The 18,507-nt window shown below is 24.7% G+C and overlaps 3 protein-coding genes across 8 annotated transcripts; 1 reads left to right on the top strand and 2 right to left on the bottom strand.

The window, feature by feature from the left end:
• The first annotated feature begins 643 nt into the window (after nucleotides 1-643).
• On the top strand, nucleotides 644-4,221 carry LOC126894089 (lysosomal acid phosphatase-like). Of its 2 annotated transcripts, none has more exons than XM_050664781.1 (7): nucleotides 644-814; nucleotides 975-1,067; nucleotides 2,010-2,258; nucleotides 2,576-2,746; nucleotides 2,826-2,955; nucleotides 3,031-3,242; nucleotides 3,675-4,221. In XM_050664781.1, the coding sequence occupies exons 1-7, from the start codon at nucleotides 719-721 to the stop codon at nucleotides 3,819-3,821; spliced, it is 1,098 nt and encodes a 365-aa protein (XP_050520738.1). In that variant the 5' UTR covers nucleotides 644-718; the 3' UTR covers nucleotides 3,822-4,221. The 2 variants fall into 2 exon arrangements, with proteins under 2 accessions (XP_050520738.1, XP_050520739.1); XM_050664782.1 differs by having other exon boundaries at nucleotides 759-814; nucleotides 2,014-2,258.
• A 3,649-nt stretch (nucleotides 4,222-7,870) lies between these two features.
• LOC126894087 (adenosine 3'-phospho 5'-phosphosulfate transporter 1-like) lies at nucleotides 7,871-11,307 on the bottom strand. Of its 4 annotated transcripts, none has more exons than XM_050664775.1 (9): nucleotides 11,146-11,304; nucleotides 10,898-11,079; nucleotides 10,598-10,803; nucleotides 9,944-10,168; nucleotides 9,662-9,812; nucleotides 9,360-9,571; nucleotides 9,181-9,306; nucleotides 8,164-8,342; nucleotides 7,871-8,077 (listed from the first exon to the last, which is right to left on the bottom strand). In XM_050664775.1, the coding sequence occupies exons 1-8, from the start codon at nucleotides 11,175-11,177 to the stop codon at nucleotides 8,181-8,183; spliced, it is 1,296 nt and encodes a 431-aa protein (XP_050520732.1). In that variant the 5' UTR covers nucleotides 11,178-11,304; the 3' UTR covers nucleotides 7,871-8,077; nucleotides 8,164-8,180. The 4 variants fall into 4 exon arrangements, with proteins under 4 accessions (XP_050520732.1, XP_050520733.1, XP_050520731.1 ...); XM_050664776.1 differs by having other exon boundaries at nucleotides 7,871-7,953; XM_050664774.1 differs by having other exon boundaries at nucleotides 7,871-8,046; nucleotides 11,146-11,303.
• A 1,048-nt stretch (nucleotides 11,308-12,355) lies between these two features.
• LOC126894096 (gustatory receptor for sugar taste 43a-like) lies at nucleotides 12,356-17,735 on the bottom strand. 2 transcript variants are annotated; one of them, XM_050664788.1, is made up of 5 exons: nucleotides 17,431-17,735; nucleotides 17,204-17,318; nucleotides 12,964-13,032; nucleotides 12,547-12,636; nucleotides 12,356-12,473 (listed from the first exon to the last, which is right to left on the bottom strand). In XM_050664788.1, exons 2-5 carry the CDS (start codon nucleotides 17,216-17,218, stop codon nucleotides 12,408-12,410), a joined length of 240 nt encoding a protein of 79 aa, XP_050520745.1. In that variant the 5' UTR covers nucleotides 17,219-17,318; nucleotides 17,431-17,735; the 3' UTR covers nucleotides 12,356-12,407. The 2 variants fall into 2 exon arrangements, with proteins under 2 accessions (XP_050520745.1, XP_050520747.1); XM_050664790.1 differs by lacking the exon at nucleotides 17,431-17,735 and having other exon boundaries at nucleotides 12,362-12,473; nucleotides 17,204-17,361.
• Nucleotides 17,736-18,507: the final 772 nt, after the last annotated feature.

Genomic DNA, 18,507 nt, shown 5'->3' with positions numbered 1-18,507 from the left:
CAACAAGCGATAAGAATTATATGATTTCATCGTATTTATTGCTTATTAGGCTTGGAATAAAATAAGCCATAAACAGATAAACATTTTTTAAATTTCTCTCGTTGAATTACAAGAATATTTAATTTTAATGTCGAATAGTACATTTGTATATCATGAAGTTTTAAATTATTTTTAAAAACTAATGAAATAATTTAAAAACCTATTAATCACTTTAATCATATTTTTCCTCAATGGTGGTTTTAGTTGATAATTTTTATTGAAAAAAATAAAACATACAAGCATTATTTATAATTTAAAAGTATTAACTTTATAATAAAAGAAGGTTTCTGTAGAAGTCATTTATCAGCTATTTTGTGTATTGAGTTTTTGTGAAGTTCTCATTCTTGAATTTCAATAATCTATTCAATAAAATAATCAATCTGCATTAAAAAAAATTCTGGTATTGCTTATAATCAATGCTATGTAATAACTATGAAAAGTGCATCCCTTGATATATTGAAGGTCCTAATGATAATATAAAAAAGCTAAAAAATATTCATTTAAAATGCAATGGTCATATTAATACGCATTTCGTTATCTACCAAAACATGCATGGATAAAAAATATTATCTATTGACTTAACATTAGTTAAAAATTCATCAAATAATCACTATTAATAAGTTAATACTTTAATCACAACAACATAAGTGATTTCATCAATAATACTTTTAAATAAATTATGTTTTTACATATTACCTACAATATATTAGTAGTATTAGCTATTGTAGATGGAAGTATTCGTCCAGCAGTTTCTTCTTTGAAATTTGCAGTAGTGGTAAGTTTTATTGTAACTATAATTACTATTTAAACTATGTCACTATTATTCAATAATTTCGTTGTTTTATAAAACTGTATTAAGTTGATTTACTATGGATTCATAATAATATAAGTGTATCTTTAAACTCTTTATAACTTTTTTTCAATTTTATTTACAGATTTTTCGTCATGGTGATAGAGCTCCATTTTTTAATTATAAATTAAATCCTTACACCAATTTCTTTCCTGAAGGTCCATACCAAATAACAAAGGTAATATAAAAAAGTACAGCATTATCCGTTTAATCTGATCATTCAATTACTTTTAAAATAATATAATTTACAATTGTATTTTACCTTTTTTTAGTAGCATTTATCCTCCACATGTACCAAATTGAAAAATATTTTCGATAATGCTCTTAATAACTATTACTACCGTGTTTCTAAGTATCACATTTTTAATACATCTATCTGTATATATTGACATACAAATTACAATTTTAAGTTTCAACGAGTAAAAAACAAAAATAATTGTATCATAAATACAAATTTTCCATTAAAATTTTTGAAAGTATTCATTAAATCACTGCTTGAAACTTTTAGTAATTTGAAGAATCTAAGAACATTCAGTAGCATAATTAATAGTGTGGAGGGTAAGAGATGTACACCCAATTTTTTTAAGAATTAATTAAGAAAAAATAAAATTTTTACTTATATGTATACAATAGGAACTTATGTTAAATTATTTAGTAGATTTTGAGAGAATAAATTTTTAATAAGAAGATTTTAATGATTTAGAAAACTGTTATAGAAACGTTTACATTTGATAACCCCTCTGAAATGATAAGCGATGTGTTGAATTAAACGTGATAACCTTTTTTTTGTTTGATTATTCAAGTTTTCTTAAATAGCATAGCGAGTTAAAAAAAATTTGATGAAAAAAAAATAATAACACCCTGAAATTAATTTCTGGACGCACAGAGTGCGCTTCTTACAAAATCACTGGAAATATTTAGAAAATCAAGTCTGCTATTTTTAAATTCATTTACCAAATCTCAACATAACGCGGCATTTTTTTTCATAATACAACTTGTCTTCAAAAAAGTATACAGTTTTTTTTTTTTAGTTTATTACATAAAATGGGTTTAGAAAAATATTTGTCAGGTCTAATCATAACTAATTAATCTTGACAAATTTTTAATACCTTTCTCCTAGTTAGGTAAACAACACATGTTTAAGAAAGGGCAGATTATGCGTCGACTTTACGATGGTTTCTTAAGCAATTTATATTTAGATAGTGAAATATACACAAAAACTACTAATGTATCTCGAACACACATGTCTGCCTCTATGCTCTTAACAGGATTATACCCTCCGACAGATTATCAAATATGGTCGGATAAAAAAACACTGTGGCAACCGATTCCTATTTATGGTAATTCTCCGGACCACTGTGACGGAGCAGTACGTATGAACATGTTTTAATCTTCAATTTCTAAATTTAAATTTAATTTTCATTTGATAGCCATTTGTAATAAGTTAATAAACGGTAAAATAAACTTGGAATATTTTTGAAAGGAATTTTTTTTTTTTAAATATATATATATATATATATATCTTTAAAACTTGAACTGATTGTTATTGTACCTTATTAGAAAAATTTCCCATTTCAATTAATTTCTTTGTATTATAAAGAAACTACAATAACAATACTAGTAAAAAATAAATATTGTGATTACATTAAATAAACAAGTATACGCATCTTTATGACGTCGTTATAGATTGGTTATTGTCCTGCATTTGAGTCAGTCGTAGAAAAAGCTTATGTGGAACTTTTTAATAACAGTTATATGACAGTAATAGACAACTTACTTCCATATCTCTCTGAGAAATGTGGCCAAATCATTGATCGAAAAAATATTTTTGGACTCTATGATTTACTAACATGCCAAGTAAGAAAATAAAAGTTTTCACCAAATCACATAATAAACTAAAGAAATGTTCAAATATTATCTGTTTATTTTTCCAAAGAAAACTTTTGGTTTACAATTACCAGAATGGCTGAGTCAGAGTAATTACGAAAAAATAAAAAATTATGTCCATGGAAAACATTTTATGAAGGTATTATTTGGAAATAATAGATTACAGAATATTTTTGCAGGTAATTATTAACCACGTGTTAAATAAATCATTTTACGAATTAAATTATTACCATAATCATTTTTTCTATTTAAAGGACCGCTAATGAAAGAAATAACATCATTAATTGCAGAAAAATCTAAGGCGAATACAACTGAACTACGAAAAATGTATTTATACTCTGGTCATGACTTAAGTTTAGGGTTTTTAGCTAACATTTTAGATAATGAATTGGATGTTTTCAACTTTGGTGGTTCTCTACATTTTCATTTATATCATTCCAAAGATACGTTTTCTGATATTATTAAAGTAAATTATGCACATTGAGTTGATACTATAAAATTAACATAGTTATCAAAATAATGTAAATTTTAATTATCGTTTGTCTCAACTATATTTTGATAGTATTAATTTAAATTATTCGTATACATTTTTTCTCAAATTTACTTTTAAAGTTCAGTATTATTTTTTGTTTTAATCGCACAAATTCAAAATATCCTGAAAATAATTATCAATTATAATTAACAACTATTGTTAATGTGTGAAGTATTGCCAGTGGAGATACTTCATTTAAGGATTAAAAAATATTAATATATATTAAAAATTAGCGGTTCGAATCATATAATTCATAAGCAATTCATTATTTTCTTTTAAATACGAGTAAAATGGTCATTTTTCATGATTGAACATAATTATGAAACATATACACTTTAGTAAATAATATAACGTGTTTGTATTCAGGTATTTTTTTTTAAACAATGGGATGATGATAAAGGTATAGAACTCTCGATGTCAAACTGTAAACCACCTTGCAAAGTTTCTAAATTCGCTAAAATGGTGAACGAGAAAATTCCTAAAACTAGAAAACAGGAATGCCATGATTTGTAGAAACACATGTGTATTTTTGTCGAAAAAGTGATCATTTTTTATATCATACGATTACATTATAATTAGTTGTCAATGATATACAGTTTTTATAAAATATAAAACGAATATTATTTGTAAATTATTTTTATAATTAAGTATTACTATGTGATTTAGATTGTTTTTCATAATTGATATTTTAAATGCCTGAAATGTGAATATAACTGTTATTCAATTTTTTAATTAAATATAAAATACATAAGCTATTATATCTATTTAGAAAAAATTTTATAAAAGAACAATTATAATAAATAAATATATAGTGTCCAGTAAGTAAGAGAACGGGTTTCTATTGTTCTCAATGTTAGTAACAATTAACCTGTTTCTTAAACTACTGAACACTCGGTATATTATAATGATTAAATTATCTTTCTCATACGTATTAAGATTCATTTGTTAAATGCAAGTTTTTTGTGTGAAAAATCTAAAGCTATACACGACATAATTAGGAGTTTTGTGTAGGCAATTCTGTCGACATTATATCGTTTGTCAAAATATCTGAAAAATAGTAACAGGAATGTATAAGTACGTTTTAACTGCAATAGAAGCAGTTTAAATAGGCTTATTATGAAAAAAAAGGTACCAGGAATTCAGAAGGTAACTACAAATTTCTATTATCCGCATTAGACTTCAACGGCGGTTGGTGCAGTAAAACTTCATTACTCGGGACAACTTTGTTGTCCTATATTGTTTCAGCCCATTGTTGGGTTAAAGCTGTTTTGTTATGGAACACCATGAATTAAATATAGAAACCGTAACGTCCCACATTTTTAAAAAACAACCGCATTACTCGCTTTTACTAGTACAGTGTTTACAAAAAGTTGTGTAAGGCTATATTCTAATCAGTCATCGCTAATATTTTAATCGTTATTTTAATGCCTTTGGCAGTGTTATGTCATGTAACTATCATGTATATTAATGACTTTGTGTTTCATATCATCATCATCTAATAAAGGCAATGCCTTGTCGTTGCCCTCTCTGTTTAACGCCAAATTCTTCAGTGAAACAAAATATGCACAGCTCATGAGTTCCAGGATATTTTCAAAATGTTGTTTCCTTGGGCGTCCTCTTGGTTTCTTCCCAGTTATTTTTCCTCCAAAGACGTTGATTGTATAGTCATTATGCAGAATGATGCGTCCGATTAACTTTATTTTTCTTGATTCAATCACCTTGATCAGCTGTCTTTATTCTCGTACTTCTAGCACATGTTCATTTCTTTTATTGTCTTTGAAATAAACCAAAAATGAAAAAAAAAATAAATAATGAAGGACACTTGTTTTTGTTCTAACGAACATCGCGCCGGCGGACAGAGTAAAGGTTGCAACTAGATATTATGCTATAATTAGGTATATTGGATTAGAATATATTTGTAAGCCTATGTGTATTGGATAGCTAGTCTTTGAGCCGAATGTCTTTGTTCTAACGAACATCGTGCCGGCGAACAGCGCTAAGAAACTTACGAATATATTTTTAGTGTTTAATTTTTGTCTTGGTGATTATTGTGCTGCATCCATTAAAGGCGCTAGCGCCGGGACACCACAATACCGCCTGAATAAAATTTTTACATAGATATTTTTGAATCTTGTTTTGGTCAGGCCAGAGGAAGATTTAAGAAATATTGGTGTCGATCTCTCAATAAAATATACTCTCTCAAAAGGAAATACTTGTTCAACAAACGTAATAAAATTAATAAGGACAAATTATAAGTTATATTTTTAATAAAATACAGCGTTTAAAATCTAAATCAGTCATAGATTTTGTGTAATATTATTTAAAATTTAAATCGTTTTCCTAAATAATTATAGTGTAAATCGTATACGTAGTGCATTTAATACCAGAATCAACATTGGATTACTTGAAATACTATTGCATTATATAGAATGTAAGGTAAGTACAGTTTATTAACTCATGCTTTCGAGCCTCCAACAATCTATTGCGTAATAAACCATTAATAAATTAATAAAAAAATAATGTAAAATACCAAAAAAATATTTAACTTCCCAATATTACCCCACTAGGTCCGATTTTATATTACTTTTTATTTTTAGTTTAATCTTTGTCATTTTTCTCCATATCTATAATTTTAATGCTTCTAGTTGGCTTCTTTCTTTCTTGTCAATTGTCCATGTTTCACTGTCATATGAAAGCACACTCTAGACAAATGTTTTAACGAGTCTTTTACGTGTGCCAATGCCCAGATGTTTATTAGTGAAAAGCTGATTCTTGTTTTGGAATGCTTGCTTTGCCAATGCTATTCTTCTTCTGATGACTGGAGTTGATTTGTGTTTCATATAATGTAAGAAAATTTGATAGTATCGTCAGTGATGAAATTTGACGCGTTAAAATTGTATTTAAATTACATAGCAGGGTTTTAAACATGTTTAAAAAAAAAATCCATTTGAAACATAAATAAAAAATTTAAAACGTCCCTTAAAAAAATTTAAATGTTGACATTTTAAACAAGCAGGTTTTTAAAACGTAACAAACCTGTAATACAATTTACCGCCTAAACCTAATGAACTATACTTCTAAATAAGTGTTATTTAGGAGCGTTACATTACCAACGTTTGGTAGTGTAAAATTCGGAAACATTAACGTTTATATACTTAATATAAAAATGAGTAGAAACTTAAGGAAAACTGATGGCATGACACACACGTAGCTTAAAACATCCGCTGTAAATTTAATATCACTTAAACAAAGTTCATTTTTATAATATAAAAAGTAATCATAACAAATATATAATATATATTTGTTATGATTACTTATCTTATAATAAATAACATTTAAAATTCAAAGTAATACGATGTATTAAATAACAAATATAATGTAAGGTACACTTGATAATGACTATTAAATTACAACTGGCCGCTACAATGTAAATTATTAAACAGGTTATGCTCATCACCAGATATAAGTATGGGAGTAATGTGAGATACTAACATTAAAATATTGAACTAAAATAATAAGTATATTAAAGATAATAATATTCGATTATTTTTGGAATATACGTATTTGGGTGGCAACTGTTTCACAAAAATTTGAAGTCCTTCCGAAGTTCAACCCTTTTTTTATTCTAACTAGTGTAGAAATAATAGTGTTAAATTAATATAATGTGACTTAAACTAATGTTGATATATGACTTTTTTTAAGTTATTAATTATTAATTAGTCACTAAATTTTTNATAGTAAATATGTCAACTTATAAATATATATATTATATATAATGATTTTTAAGCCCATTATGAGTCATAGCTCCCTCCCCCAAAGAAGGAGGTTTCTTAATCATTAATACTCCAAGAAAGGTAGTAGTTTGTCCCGGAGAAAGGGATGACGACTTCAATCTATATGAATATATAATCTATAATTATTACACTTATAATTTGAAATGTTCTTTCACAAATTTTACTAATTAATATTAATCATCACAGAAATATGTACATTCTGAACATTTTTATACTTTATTACACAAATAATGAACTATACTCCAATAAATAAATATTACAATTATAACAAATATAATTATTAGTTTACATAATATTTTTTAAAATTCAAATTTGTTTAAAGAGTTTATTATGAGTTTTTTTTTTTTAGTAAGACTAATTCATAGAACGAAAAATGTTGGTACAATAATTATGCATCTCAATGGTGGTAACATTGTACATAGTTATTGATTGCCAGGGCAAAGTTCTATGTACAAAAATAGCCAGATAGTACTACACATTGTAAACATTACTACAGCTGTGAACTGCTGCAACAAACGTCAACTTTTAAATAAATATTAAATAATTTTGTTATGGAAGCCCCCTTAATGTTTGAAGTACTTATGTACCTTAATTCATATTACTTTGGAATGTTTTCTATGTTCGAATTTTCATTAATATGTGCTAAATCTATTGATAATGCTTACAAAAAAACAACTTTCTCATCAATTGATGAACTAAGTTATAACTTAAGTGTATTTGTTTTTCTCTGTTTGATAGAAGTATTTCGTACATTTTTGTCACGACGGGAAAATGCAGCAGACAAAGCCATATGTGTCTTCCTTTCACTGGTACTTACAGTGCCTTCAGCACTTGGAGTTGTATACTTCTTACTATGGCAACAGAGAATATTCAGATTAGAAAGCATTCTTGGTTGTATACAACTCGCTCTTCAAGGAACTCAAATGTTCTTTGGTATTGTATCTCTATTAACATTTAAGAGCAACGATTCTACCACTTAAAATTTAATTAAATATTAAGTTGTATTTTTTAAACATTTATACTAAAATTTGTGATACTTGTTTTGATAAAAGTTTACTAACCTCTTTCTTTAATTTATTTATACTTTATAAGTTGAACTGATCATTGCTTTTTTGGATTTTATACGAAAACTACAATATAGTCGTAAAAAAATTGAAATAAAAACAAATATTATTCCGATTGAAGCCATGAATCCAATAGGGTGATGATATCTCAAACATGATATTATTATTGAAAGCCCCTACAGTCAACATTATATTAATATTAAAATTATTTTGTTAATAAAATAAAAATATTTACATATAGCCTATTCAAATTTCATTGTGGAACTATCAGTTTAACAGTTGATTTAATTGATTATTAAATTATAAGAATTATGTAATTTCTCATTGATTTAACATTATGTAATTTTGATATCATTATAAAAATTTTACTTTGTCAAAACTTATTCATAATTTAAAGAAAGTATTTCAACAAACAAAATTACATTCACATATATAAACACAGGGTGAATATATAAATATAGAAAATTGTATATATTTTATTATATAAAAAAAATTTAGCAGGGAAAAAATTAATATAGCAGCATCAAAAATTTTATTATTATTACATCTATAAATAAAATGTGATTCTATCTTTTGTCTTCTTTTCAGTATTTTATGTTTTTAACTATGATATTAATTAAACTATTTAATTACTACAATAATATTTTTGTTAGAATATCTATTTTGAAATTTTAATAAAGTTCTTTATTTTTTCAAGTATGANAAATGTGATTCTATCTTTTGTCTTCAGTATTTTATGTTTTTAACTATGATATTAATTAAACTATTTAATTACTACAATAGTATTTTTGTAAGAATATCTATTTTGAAATTTTAATAAAGTTCTTTATTTTTTCAAGTATGAATACTGATTAATACAAGTCTTTATTGAGTTTTTGAATCATACCCAGTTATTGTCATAAATATTTTAACTGTACAATTTTTTACAGTAATCAACATGATATTGTTAATATAATTCTGAGCTCTTCTAATTTATCTTAATGTGTAAATATAGTTTTATTTTTTCAAATTTACCTGTCTAATAGTCATAATTATGGTAAAAACAATAGGCCCAAATTTTGAAATTGTTTTGAAAATAAATAACTGACCACATGCTGAACTTACAGATAACATTAAACAATCTGTTAAAAATTCTGGATGCTAAAAATTAACAGAAGGTAAATTTATTTATATAATTTTTTTTATCATTATACCTGTGTTATAAATATAAAAGTTTTTTTGAATGAGTCAGTTTGATAAAGTGAAATTGATGTTAATATGGACGATAAAAAAGAAGTAGCAAAAACCATTTGTAAAGGAGTAACATAATATTGTGTAAAAATTCTTCCTTGCCAAGTTGCTGTAAAGCTATCTGATACTAAATACCCAATCAACAGAATAATTCCCGATACACAAGTTGTTACGTCTAGTAAAAAATGTATTAACAAAAACAAATTTTTTCTTTTAACATAATTACATGCAAGTATACAAGTATATACTACAAATATATATTTACCAGAATGTTTGTTTGCAGTAAAATACTGAAAAATAGCCATACCCATCCAAATTCCGAAAGCTGTAATATACTCATAGAATTGATATTTCTTACCAGATATTAATTTCCCCATTATCATAACTGGTATAATTTTACAGGTTTTAGCTAATACCTAAAAAATCAAAAAAAAAGTTTATGATTTATTACTTTGTTTTTCAATTAAATAATATAAAAAATATTTTATTATTTCAAGAAAACTATAAAGACTCAAAATAATAACCATTTTTTTCAACAGATAATTACCTGAGTTGGGAAACTAACATACTTAAGTGCTTCATATTGACACCATGAACTTATAATATTAGACAAAGTGCAATAACTGTATTTGTAAAATGGTGGAGGATTTTTAGAACTAATTCCTTCATTCATCAATAAAACTATAGCAGACAATATAGTTGAAAGCCCTCTATTTAAAAATACTAACATTTGAGCATCAACAAATTTTGAATTATCACTTGAGCCATAAGACTAAAAATGAAAGAATATCCAACTTAAGTTTAATAAAATAAAAATTTATTTTTGAACATATTAATTATATTTGTAATACCTAATTTTTTTACTATAGAATAATGTAAATTAGAATATAACAGATTCAAAATCTTGTTTTATTACTAATATTTTATGCTTCTAGAAAGCAAGGACTAGTCAAAAACATTAAAATTTTGAAATTTATCATTCACTAATCTAATATATTAAGGTTTTAAAATAAAACAATAATATCCATAGATTTATCATTTTAAGAAAAGAAAAATTAAACATATTTTAAAATTATAATAACTATATAATATTACGTAAATAAGCAATTTGTTTCGGTTAAATTTTTGTTAGATATTATTTAATTAAAACCATTCAAACAAATTAAAATATTTATTTCAAAAAAATTATTTATATGCTTACTTCTGACATCATTTTTTCTTGAAGTACTCCCCACACTAAGTATGATGCTTGCAATCCACCAAAACAATAAATAAAAGTAAATAAATCATTTTTAAAAGTGTTAGTATTGTGAATATCTTGAATAAGATCTTGTTTGAAATTATCAGATGGATTACTTGAACGTTCATAAAAAATGAACTTCAATAATTTTTTTGCTTTACTGTCATCTATGTATTATGAAAAAAACATATAAATTAAAGAAAAAATGTAATTTTGCTTAAAGTATATTGCAATATAGTAATATTTTATGTATTCACAAACCTCCTAAATCATATGACCTAGTGAATTTGCAAAGCCAATAACCTGGTACCAACACTAAGCAATATCCAAGGCAATTATTAAGAAATATATGAAATGACAATACATTTTGATTTACCCTTGGAAAACTGGCTAATATACTCTGAATGATAACAATACCAATTATTGAAACTAATATTGTAAACCTAAAATAATATTTTTTGTATCACATATGGATGTTTGTATTTTAAAGTATCAAAAATTCTACTCACCATAATTTTATACAAGGCAAAAATAATGACATAGTTAAATTATATATAAAAATAATACTATTCAACTAAAATGAGAAATAAAAATTACATATTATACCAACATCATTTCAATTAAACGTCAGCATTAATTATGGCACGCAATTAACATATATCTATAACTGAAAGTATAAAGTAGTATTGTTTTGTAATCATAGATCTATGAATAAAATAAGATAAATTAACATTCATATCTCAAAAGAAAATCATAATCACTTGATAATATTTTATCAATATAAGATAACTATCAAATTAAATATTTTCCATTTATTTTTTCTAGTTGGAGCGCAATCTAGCTGTAAGCTGTATTAATATCATTGATAATAAAGAATGGATAGGTCTAGACGTTATATTACAACCAACTGTATTTCAACGCTATAATAGTAATAGTTAATTAAAAAAACTTAATGTAGTTTGGCATCAGAACATAACCTAAAAGCCGGACTCCTAAAACCCATTAAACTAAAAAATATAGGACGGCCAATATCTTTTCACATAATATAAAACAACTATTTTAGATGAGATAATAAAATAAAAATTTTTTGTTTAAGTTATAATTAACTTAACATAATAACATTTAAGCATCAATTTAAACTAAAAATGTATTTTATAAAATAGCAATTAGTTAAAGAGGTGTGAAACAATTAGTAAAAATTAGTTAAAAAGATGTAAAACAATTAGTTAAAAAGGTGTGAAACAATTAGTAACAATTAGTTAAAAAGGTGAAAAGTAATTTGTAATTGAGGTGTGAAACAATTAGTAGCAATTAGTTAAAAAGGTGTGAAGTAATTGTTGTTGCTATGTTATTGTTTATCAATATTTGTATAATAACTTCTGTATGAACTGATTTAAATTTGTAATTCTGATTTCTTATCTATTATCTTACCTGTATTGATTGTGTAAACTGTTCTTAGCCCAATTTAGGCGTATACCCATTAATAAATAAATAAATAAACTACATGAGGCCTTAGCAAATTACAAATTTAATCTTCCATTATAAATATAAAATAGCAGATATATTGTTGTATAATATTTTGATAATTTTAATATAATATTTATTTTGTCATTTTTTAGAAAAGGTAATAATTTTACCTTTCCTAAAATTTATATTTAACATTAGTCAAACAATTCATAAACATATTATAACAAACATTTTAAATAAAAAATATACTAGCTTCACATAAAATTAAAAATTTTTAACACTTAAATAATGTGTTTTTTAAAAATTATACTTGTGCGGATGCATAAAACTGTAAAAATATAACCAAATATGTTGTAACCACAGCAATCGCCTAAATAATTCATAAATATATTGTATAAGTATGTTATGAGTCATACGATATCAAAAATATTCCTATCACTTACAGAAGTAATTAAATGAGCATTTATGATGCAAAAATCACAAGCACTAAAGTCCATTGATGTTCTTGAAATTTGAATTAAGAATAACTGTAACTAAATATTTTTTTAAATTCTATAGTTTTACAATACTAATAATTATTACAACTTATACATTTAATATAGATAACATAAAAACAATTAAGTCTTGAAGGTAAACGAAATTTGTTGAAAAACGTAAATTATCCAGCTTATTATAAAATAATACATAATAATTTTATTATTTCAATAAAATTTTAATTAAAATGCATTTAATTAGAAAAATCAATCACATTAAAATTTTGTCTGTTTCGAAATGTAATCTAACTCAAATTGACTATTTGACTTAGGACTTTTAAGAAAACGAATTGATAATTGAAGACTCATTAATGATAAAATACTTACTTCTTCTTTTGTACTTTTATCCAAATAACGATTACTTATATCAGTTACAAATATCTTAGTCATATATGCCTAAAATATATAAATGATTTTATATTTTTATATTAAATGATTAATCATTTTGGAATTATTTATGTTATGTAATATAGGTGCAAATCGGATGACTTAAGTAGGCTAACCACCCTCAAATTTTTTAGAAAATTATATTTATTCTTATACAAAAAAAAAATAATTAAGCTGAGGGATAATAAATTTAACCCTACAAATTTTTTCATAAATTTATGCCTATGTTTTGTAACAATGAAGAATATTTTCTCTAGAGAATTCTATTGCTGTATATACAAATACAGCGTGGTTTATTAAGGATAAGACACTAATTTTATTGGAAACAATTAAAAATATTAAATTTTTGTGAAGAAAAATATTATTTGATACAATAATACGTAGTTAAACAATGTTTTTTTTTATACATAAACTTAAATTTTCTTTAATTCCAGGTGTCAAGGTTATACTGTATTATAAATAATTACGGACGTATATACTATTGCACGTCTGCTGCTAAATTTTAAAGCGAATAGTATAATAGTCTCATTATTAAAAAATGGTAGCACAGTGTGGTTGTGGTACAGTGTGAGCATGGCATAGTTGTGACTATTTCTGACAGTGATTATAAAATCATCATAAAAAACGCTTCGATGCAAATCTATAGATAATGTTTAATTTTAAGAAATTGGTTGATTATTCCAAAGGCAAAATTAACTCCTATTTCAATTATTATTCCTAATTAGTAGTTCTTTGATTTAAAAATATAATATATGATTAAATACTAATTATAGTTATTACATGTTGTATGAAATTGATATTCAATAATTAAATATTGTAATTTATACAGAGAAATAATAAAAATAATTAAATAGTTGTACATTTCTTTACTTTTAACGTGTATAAAAATTTAACAGGCTTGATGCAATACTTTTAAATAAAAACTGTTTGATACTTATGAATAAATTTATTGGTCTACAGGGAATTTTCATCAGAGACTAAAACATACTTTTCTAAACCAATTTTTACGACTATTTCAAATCTGCAAATAAAATTTCACATATGGACTAAATAATAAAAAAGATCTTCTAATTAATATAAAAAATATTTATGTTTGATTATTAGATTACGTATGAATAATTAATAAATATATTTTAATTTAAAAAAAATACGTAACAAGCAGAAGGTATTATGTGCAGTATATAAAAATAAATAATTATTTAAACACCAAGAGTTCCATAGAAATGATTACTAAGACTAAATAAATAAGTTAAATATGTAATTTTTAATTAAATTTTGCACGGATTATTTTTAACATATTAAAAATCAATAATAACTTGATTAAAAAATTTTTCATGTTTTTCTAATTAGTTATAATCTCAATAAAGGGTGATTCAAAAAATCTAATTTTAAACTTAAAGTCAGCGTAAAAATTTGATTAAGTTAATTATATATTGGTCTACATCATTAAAAAATATTTTATTTTACTGATACGATTTTACTGTGTAATTCAGTATATCTATATATTGATTACTGAATCGGCAAATGTTCGTTGCATTCGTTTTTTAATAAAACATATCTAAGGTTACAATATAAAAAAAATTATTTTGATTCGTTCATTTTCAAAGAGTTAAGGCAGTTTTAAGTATTAAAAAATGTCATGTTAAACAGTGATTTTTGCATAAAAATTACATTTTTCGATAAATTTGAGGGCCATTTTCCCATAGAAAAAAGGTGTCGAGACAAATTTTTTTTTAAACTTATAATATTTATTATAAGCTTCAATTTGACAAATATTTAAAGCTTGAAGTATTTCCGGAACATTTTCAAAAGTTAATTTTTGTGAAAAAGTTGCCATATTGAAACTCTTCCTGTGTGGTCTGGTAAAGGGTCATATGTTCATACAAATATAGCAAATGATAGGTAAATACTTAAGATATCTATAAAAATAATTTTTATTGATTAGGTCATTTTTAAAAAAGTTATGGCAGTTTTAAATAAAAAAAAATGAAAAAATGTCAAAAATTAGCGATTTATAATGTTTTGACGAATTTTCCCCGTTTACGGGGAACAAGAGAATTTTTTTCAATTTTTGGTATAATGTCTTCGACTAGATGCGATTTGTGATCTTTTGACGTATCGTTAAGAAAAATCTATCAAGTGAGAGCTGAAAAAAAGTAGTGACAGACAAAAAAAATAAACACATCATGGTAAAATTAATACCTTCTCAGCTTCGCATCCAAGCTAAAAAGATAATTTATTAATAATTGAATAACTAACACACCTTTTTGTGTTGATAATATAGTTATAATTTACCAATAACTGTACACTTTACCCTATAACAACTACAACGTAGCGCCATTACCCGTCCGACCTTCTCGAAATATCTATTTGAAGCTACCCGTGTAGTCATGTCACTTCCCCGCCACTTCCTATTATTTCTAATTTACAATAATACTTCATACCGGCCATATGATTACCGATGCACGCGTCCTACCTGTCAGTCAAATTCCTTCCCCTGCTTTACTGTCCGTCTAGTAATATTTACTGTATTTTTTCCCACCAAGGGCTGTTACTTCTCTGTCAACAGATTATTTATTACCGTATTTTTACACACTCATTGTTACAAACAATGAGAACAATAGAAACCCGTTTCCTGACTTACTTAACACCCTGTACATGAAACGCGCTATATGTGCCCTTGTTAATTGATTAATTAACACAAGTTCCGAGCAGTGTTTTATTCACTGCCTATACGTGTTTATATGGTAATTTAATTGAGCATTAAGCCTCCTCTATAAATGAACCAAATTTAATAATATCATTAATGAAGTTTATTTTTAATCAATATGATAAAAACCACAAATTACTATAAAAAATTTGTTATGAAAAAAAATTAATCGTGTATGATTTTTACAGATTGTAAATTGTGTCAATCTTGTATGGTTTATTAAAATACCTCATTTTCTGAATAAATTATTCCTTGGCAATATTTGTTTATGATATTATAAACCAGTTTTTTTATTTAGACGAAGCTTGAACTCGAATAAAAAACCAATTTCAACTATTTAAAAATCATCAAAATTAAATCAAAGTATTGTGTTTTAATAAATAATACATTCAATTAAATGAAAAGACTGAATTCATAATTATAAAAATAGGAATATATATATTAGATAAGAGCGGAAAAAAAAATTTATTACAGAAATTGTAATCAATACCCTCCAGATTTTTTTATAAATACAAATAAAATATTTTCTGAAAATTTGAATACGAAACATAATTATTTATAGGTTGCATAGCAAAGATCGTCCTTAGGAGTGTTATGTGGTGTCACATCCCTCTACTTAGCAAAATTTAATCATATAAGTTGATAGTTTTTAAATTTAGAAGGATGCTGCCAAAAAATAATTATTAAAGAAAACTATTGAATCGGCAAAAATAAATTTTTTCACCTTTATATTATTAGTTTCAGAGCGACCCTATACGCAATGAATTTTCCCCAAATAATCATTAATTATTGTAATTAAATTAATTTTCAAAATTTTGGTCTATTATTATAATCAGAATATTTAATTTATATTATTTCAGAGTAGAATATGATTTTAAAATTTTCAAATATCTTAGACTAATATTAATTACGTAACAAAAACTATTAATTATAGGATAATTTATAGTTCGATCTAAAATTTTTTTACTAATATTATTAAATTCTACTAAAATTAATTAAATTAAATTATATTCTCAAAATATCCATATGAATTTTTCACAGTGTAAAATAAAAAAAAAAAATAAATGATTGACGGCTGTATTGACGTATTCCTTAACGGAGTTTACCATTTGTCAGAACGTCATGCTATTTTGTAATAATTAAAAATAATAATTATTTCACTCATTACGGTAGAAATAATGACATTTTGGAACAAGTATAGTTTACCGAGCACCCATTTTTTAAATTTTTTTTTTAGTTTACTTTATTAAAAATTATTTAAAAATATTAGCAGAAACAAATGATTTAAAAATTACAGTATCTTGAAGTTTTCGGGTCGATAAATCTGTAATATCATAAAATTATTGAATATTACAGAATTTCTACGAGGCAAAAATCAAAACTAAACACAATGCAGAAAGATATATCTTTTTTATAACTTAATATAAAAAAAGTTATTGGTTAAACAAATAAAAGATTAATTACGCCTACCTGTCTAGTGACCATTTCAAGCTCTTACAGGACTCTCATGGGAAAGGGGTTTACGTTTTCAATATATCAAAGAAAAGAAAATCTAGCCCAATTCTATCAAATTAAATCTTATAGACTGAAAAGGCAGTGACCCAAAAAGTCCGAACCGTTATAAAAATGTATAATTATTAACAGAAATTATTATGAAAAAGAAACTAAAAGAACTTTTTTAAATATTTTTGGCTTACTTTTAACGAATGCCGTTATAATCACCTTTAGGTTAACCACACTATTAAATTTGTTGACCCTGAAACTGGGGCATATTCAAATACAATAGAAAATACATGTCATCATGCTAAGGTTTCCTTCACAGTTTGACATAAAAAAGAAATTCTGTTATCTCGCAAAATATATGTTTTTGAAAAAATGCAAACACTCGATCCAAAAAAATACAGAGATGGACTTTAACAACAAGAATGAAGAAGAAAAAGAAGAGGAACAAAATAAAAATTATTTAAATTTTACTTAAAAATAAAATAAACAATAAACTTAATATAAAAAAAAACCCGCCACAAAGGATCACGTTGTACACTGTTGTAGACATAGTAATCAATCATAACCGATAAGAAACAATTCATATCTATTATATAAATAGATAAATCAAGTATNTAAGAAACAATTCATATCTATTATATAAATAGATAAATCAAGTATATTACAACGATACGAGCTCAAAAAATAATCACCGTCTCTATGTAACTAGGCCAGTCAACAAAGAAAAAATGGCGGAAAAAATTCCCAAATAATATTTTTTTTTTTTTAAGTTGAATTAAGATATGTATAATGACATACTAAAAGTCCTCATCGATTGGAATTGAGCTTTTTTTTACAGCCTTGCAAAAGTTAAAAAATATGAGCTTTTTTAATTTTCTCAACAAATATTTAACTTACAAAAAAAAATTTCATACAAAAATTGTTTAAAGATAATTTTAAACAAAAAAGATATCTTTTATTTTTTCATTTAAACAAATATTTTTCGAGTTACATTACATTTAATAGGAGTCTAAAATTTATTTTCCATTTTTTCCATTTTACGGTTACTTTTTATCATGTTATACTTACATTAGACAGTGTTATAAATGCATATGTATGAGTTTATTTATTTATAGTATCATTTAAGTGTAGTGTATATTAAGATACACCGATAGAGTAGGTAATTGATTTGACGCTATATTGTTTAAACCCAAGCAAACACTAAATTGTACATTACCAAACAAAAATTATATTATGTCAATTGCCACCAAAATTTCTAGTAATGATAAAGA

The sequence above is a fragment of the Daktulosphaira vitifoliae genome, unplaced genomic scaffold (assembly GCF_025091365.1).
Source record: "Daktulosphaira vitifoliae isolate Bord-2020 unplaced genomic scaffold, ASM2509136v1 Scaffold_1, whole genome shotgun sequence".
Taxonomy (NCBI): Eukaryota; Metazoa; Arthropoda; class Insecta; order Hemiptera; family Phylloxeridae; genus Daktulosphaira; species Daktulosphaira vitifoliae.
Note: the sequence above shows the minus strand (reverse complement) of the source record. Positions and strands in the feature narration are given on the sequence as shown.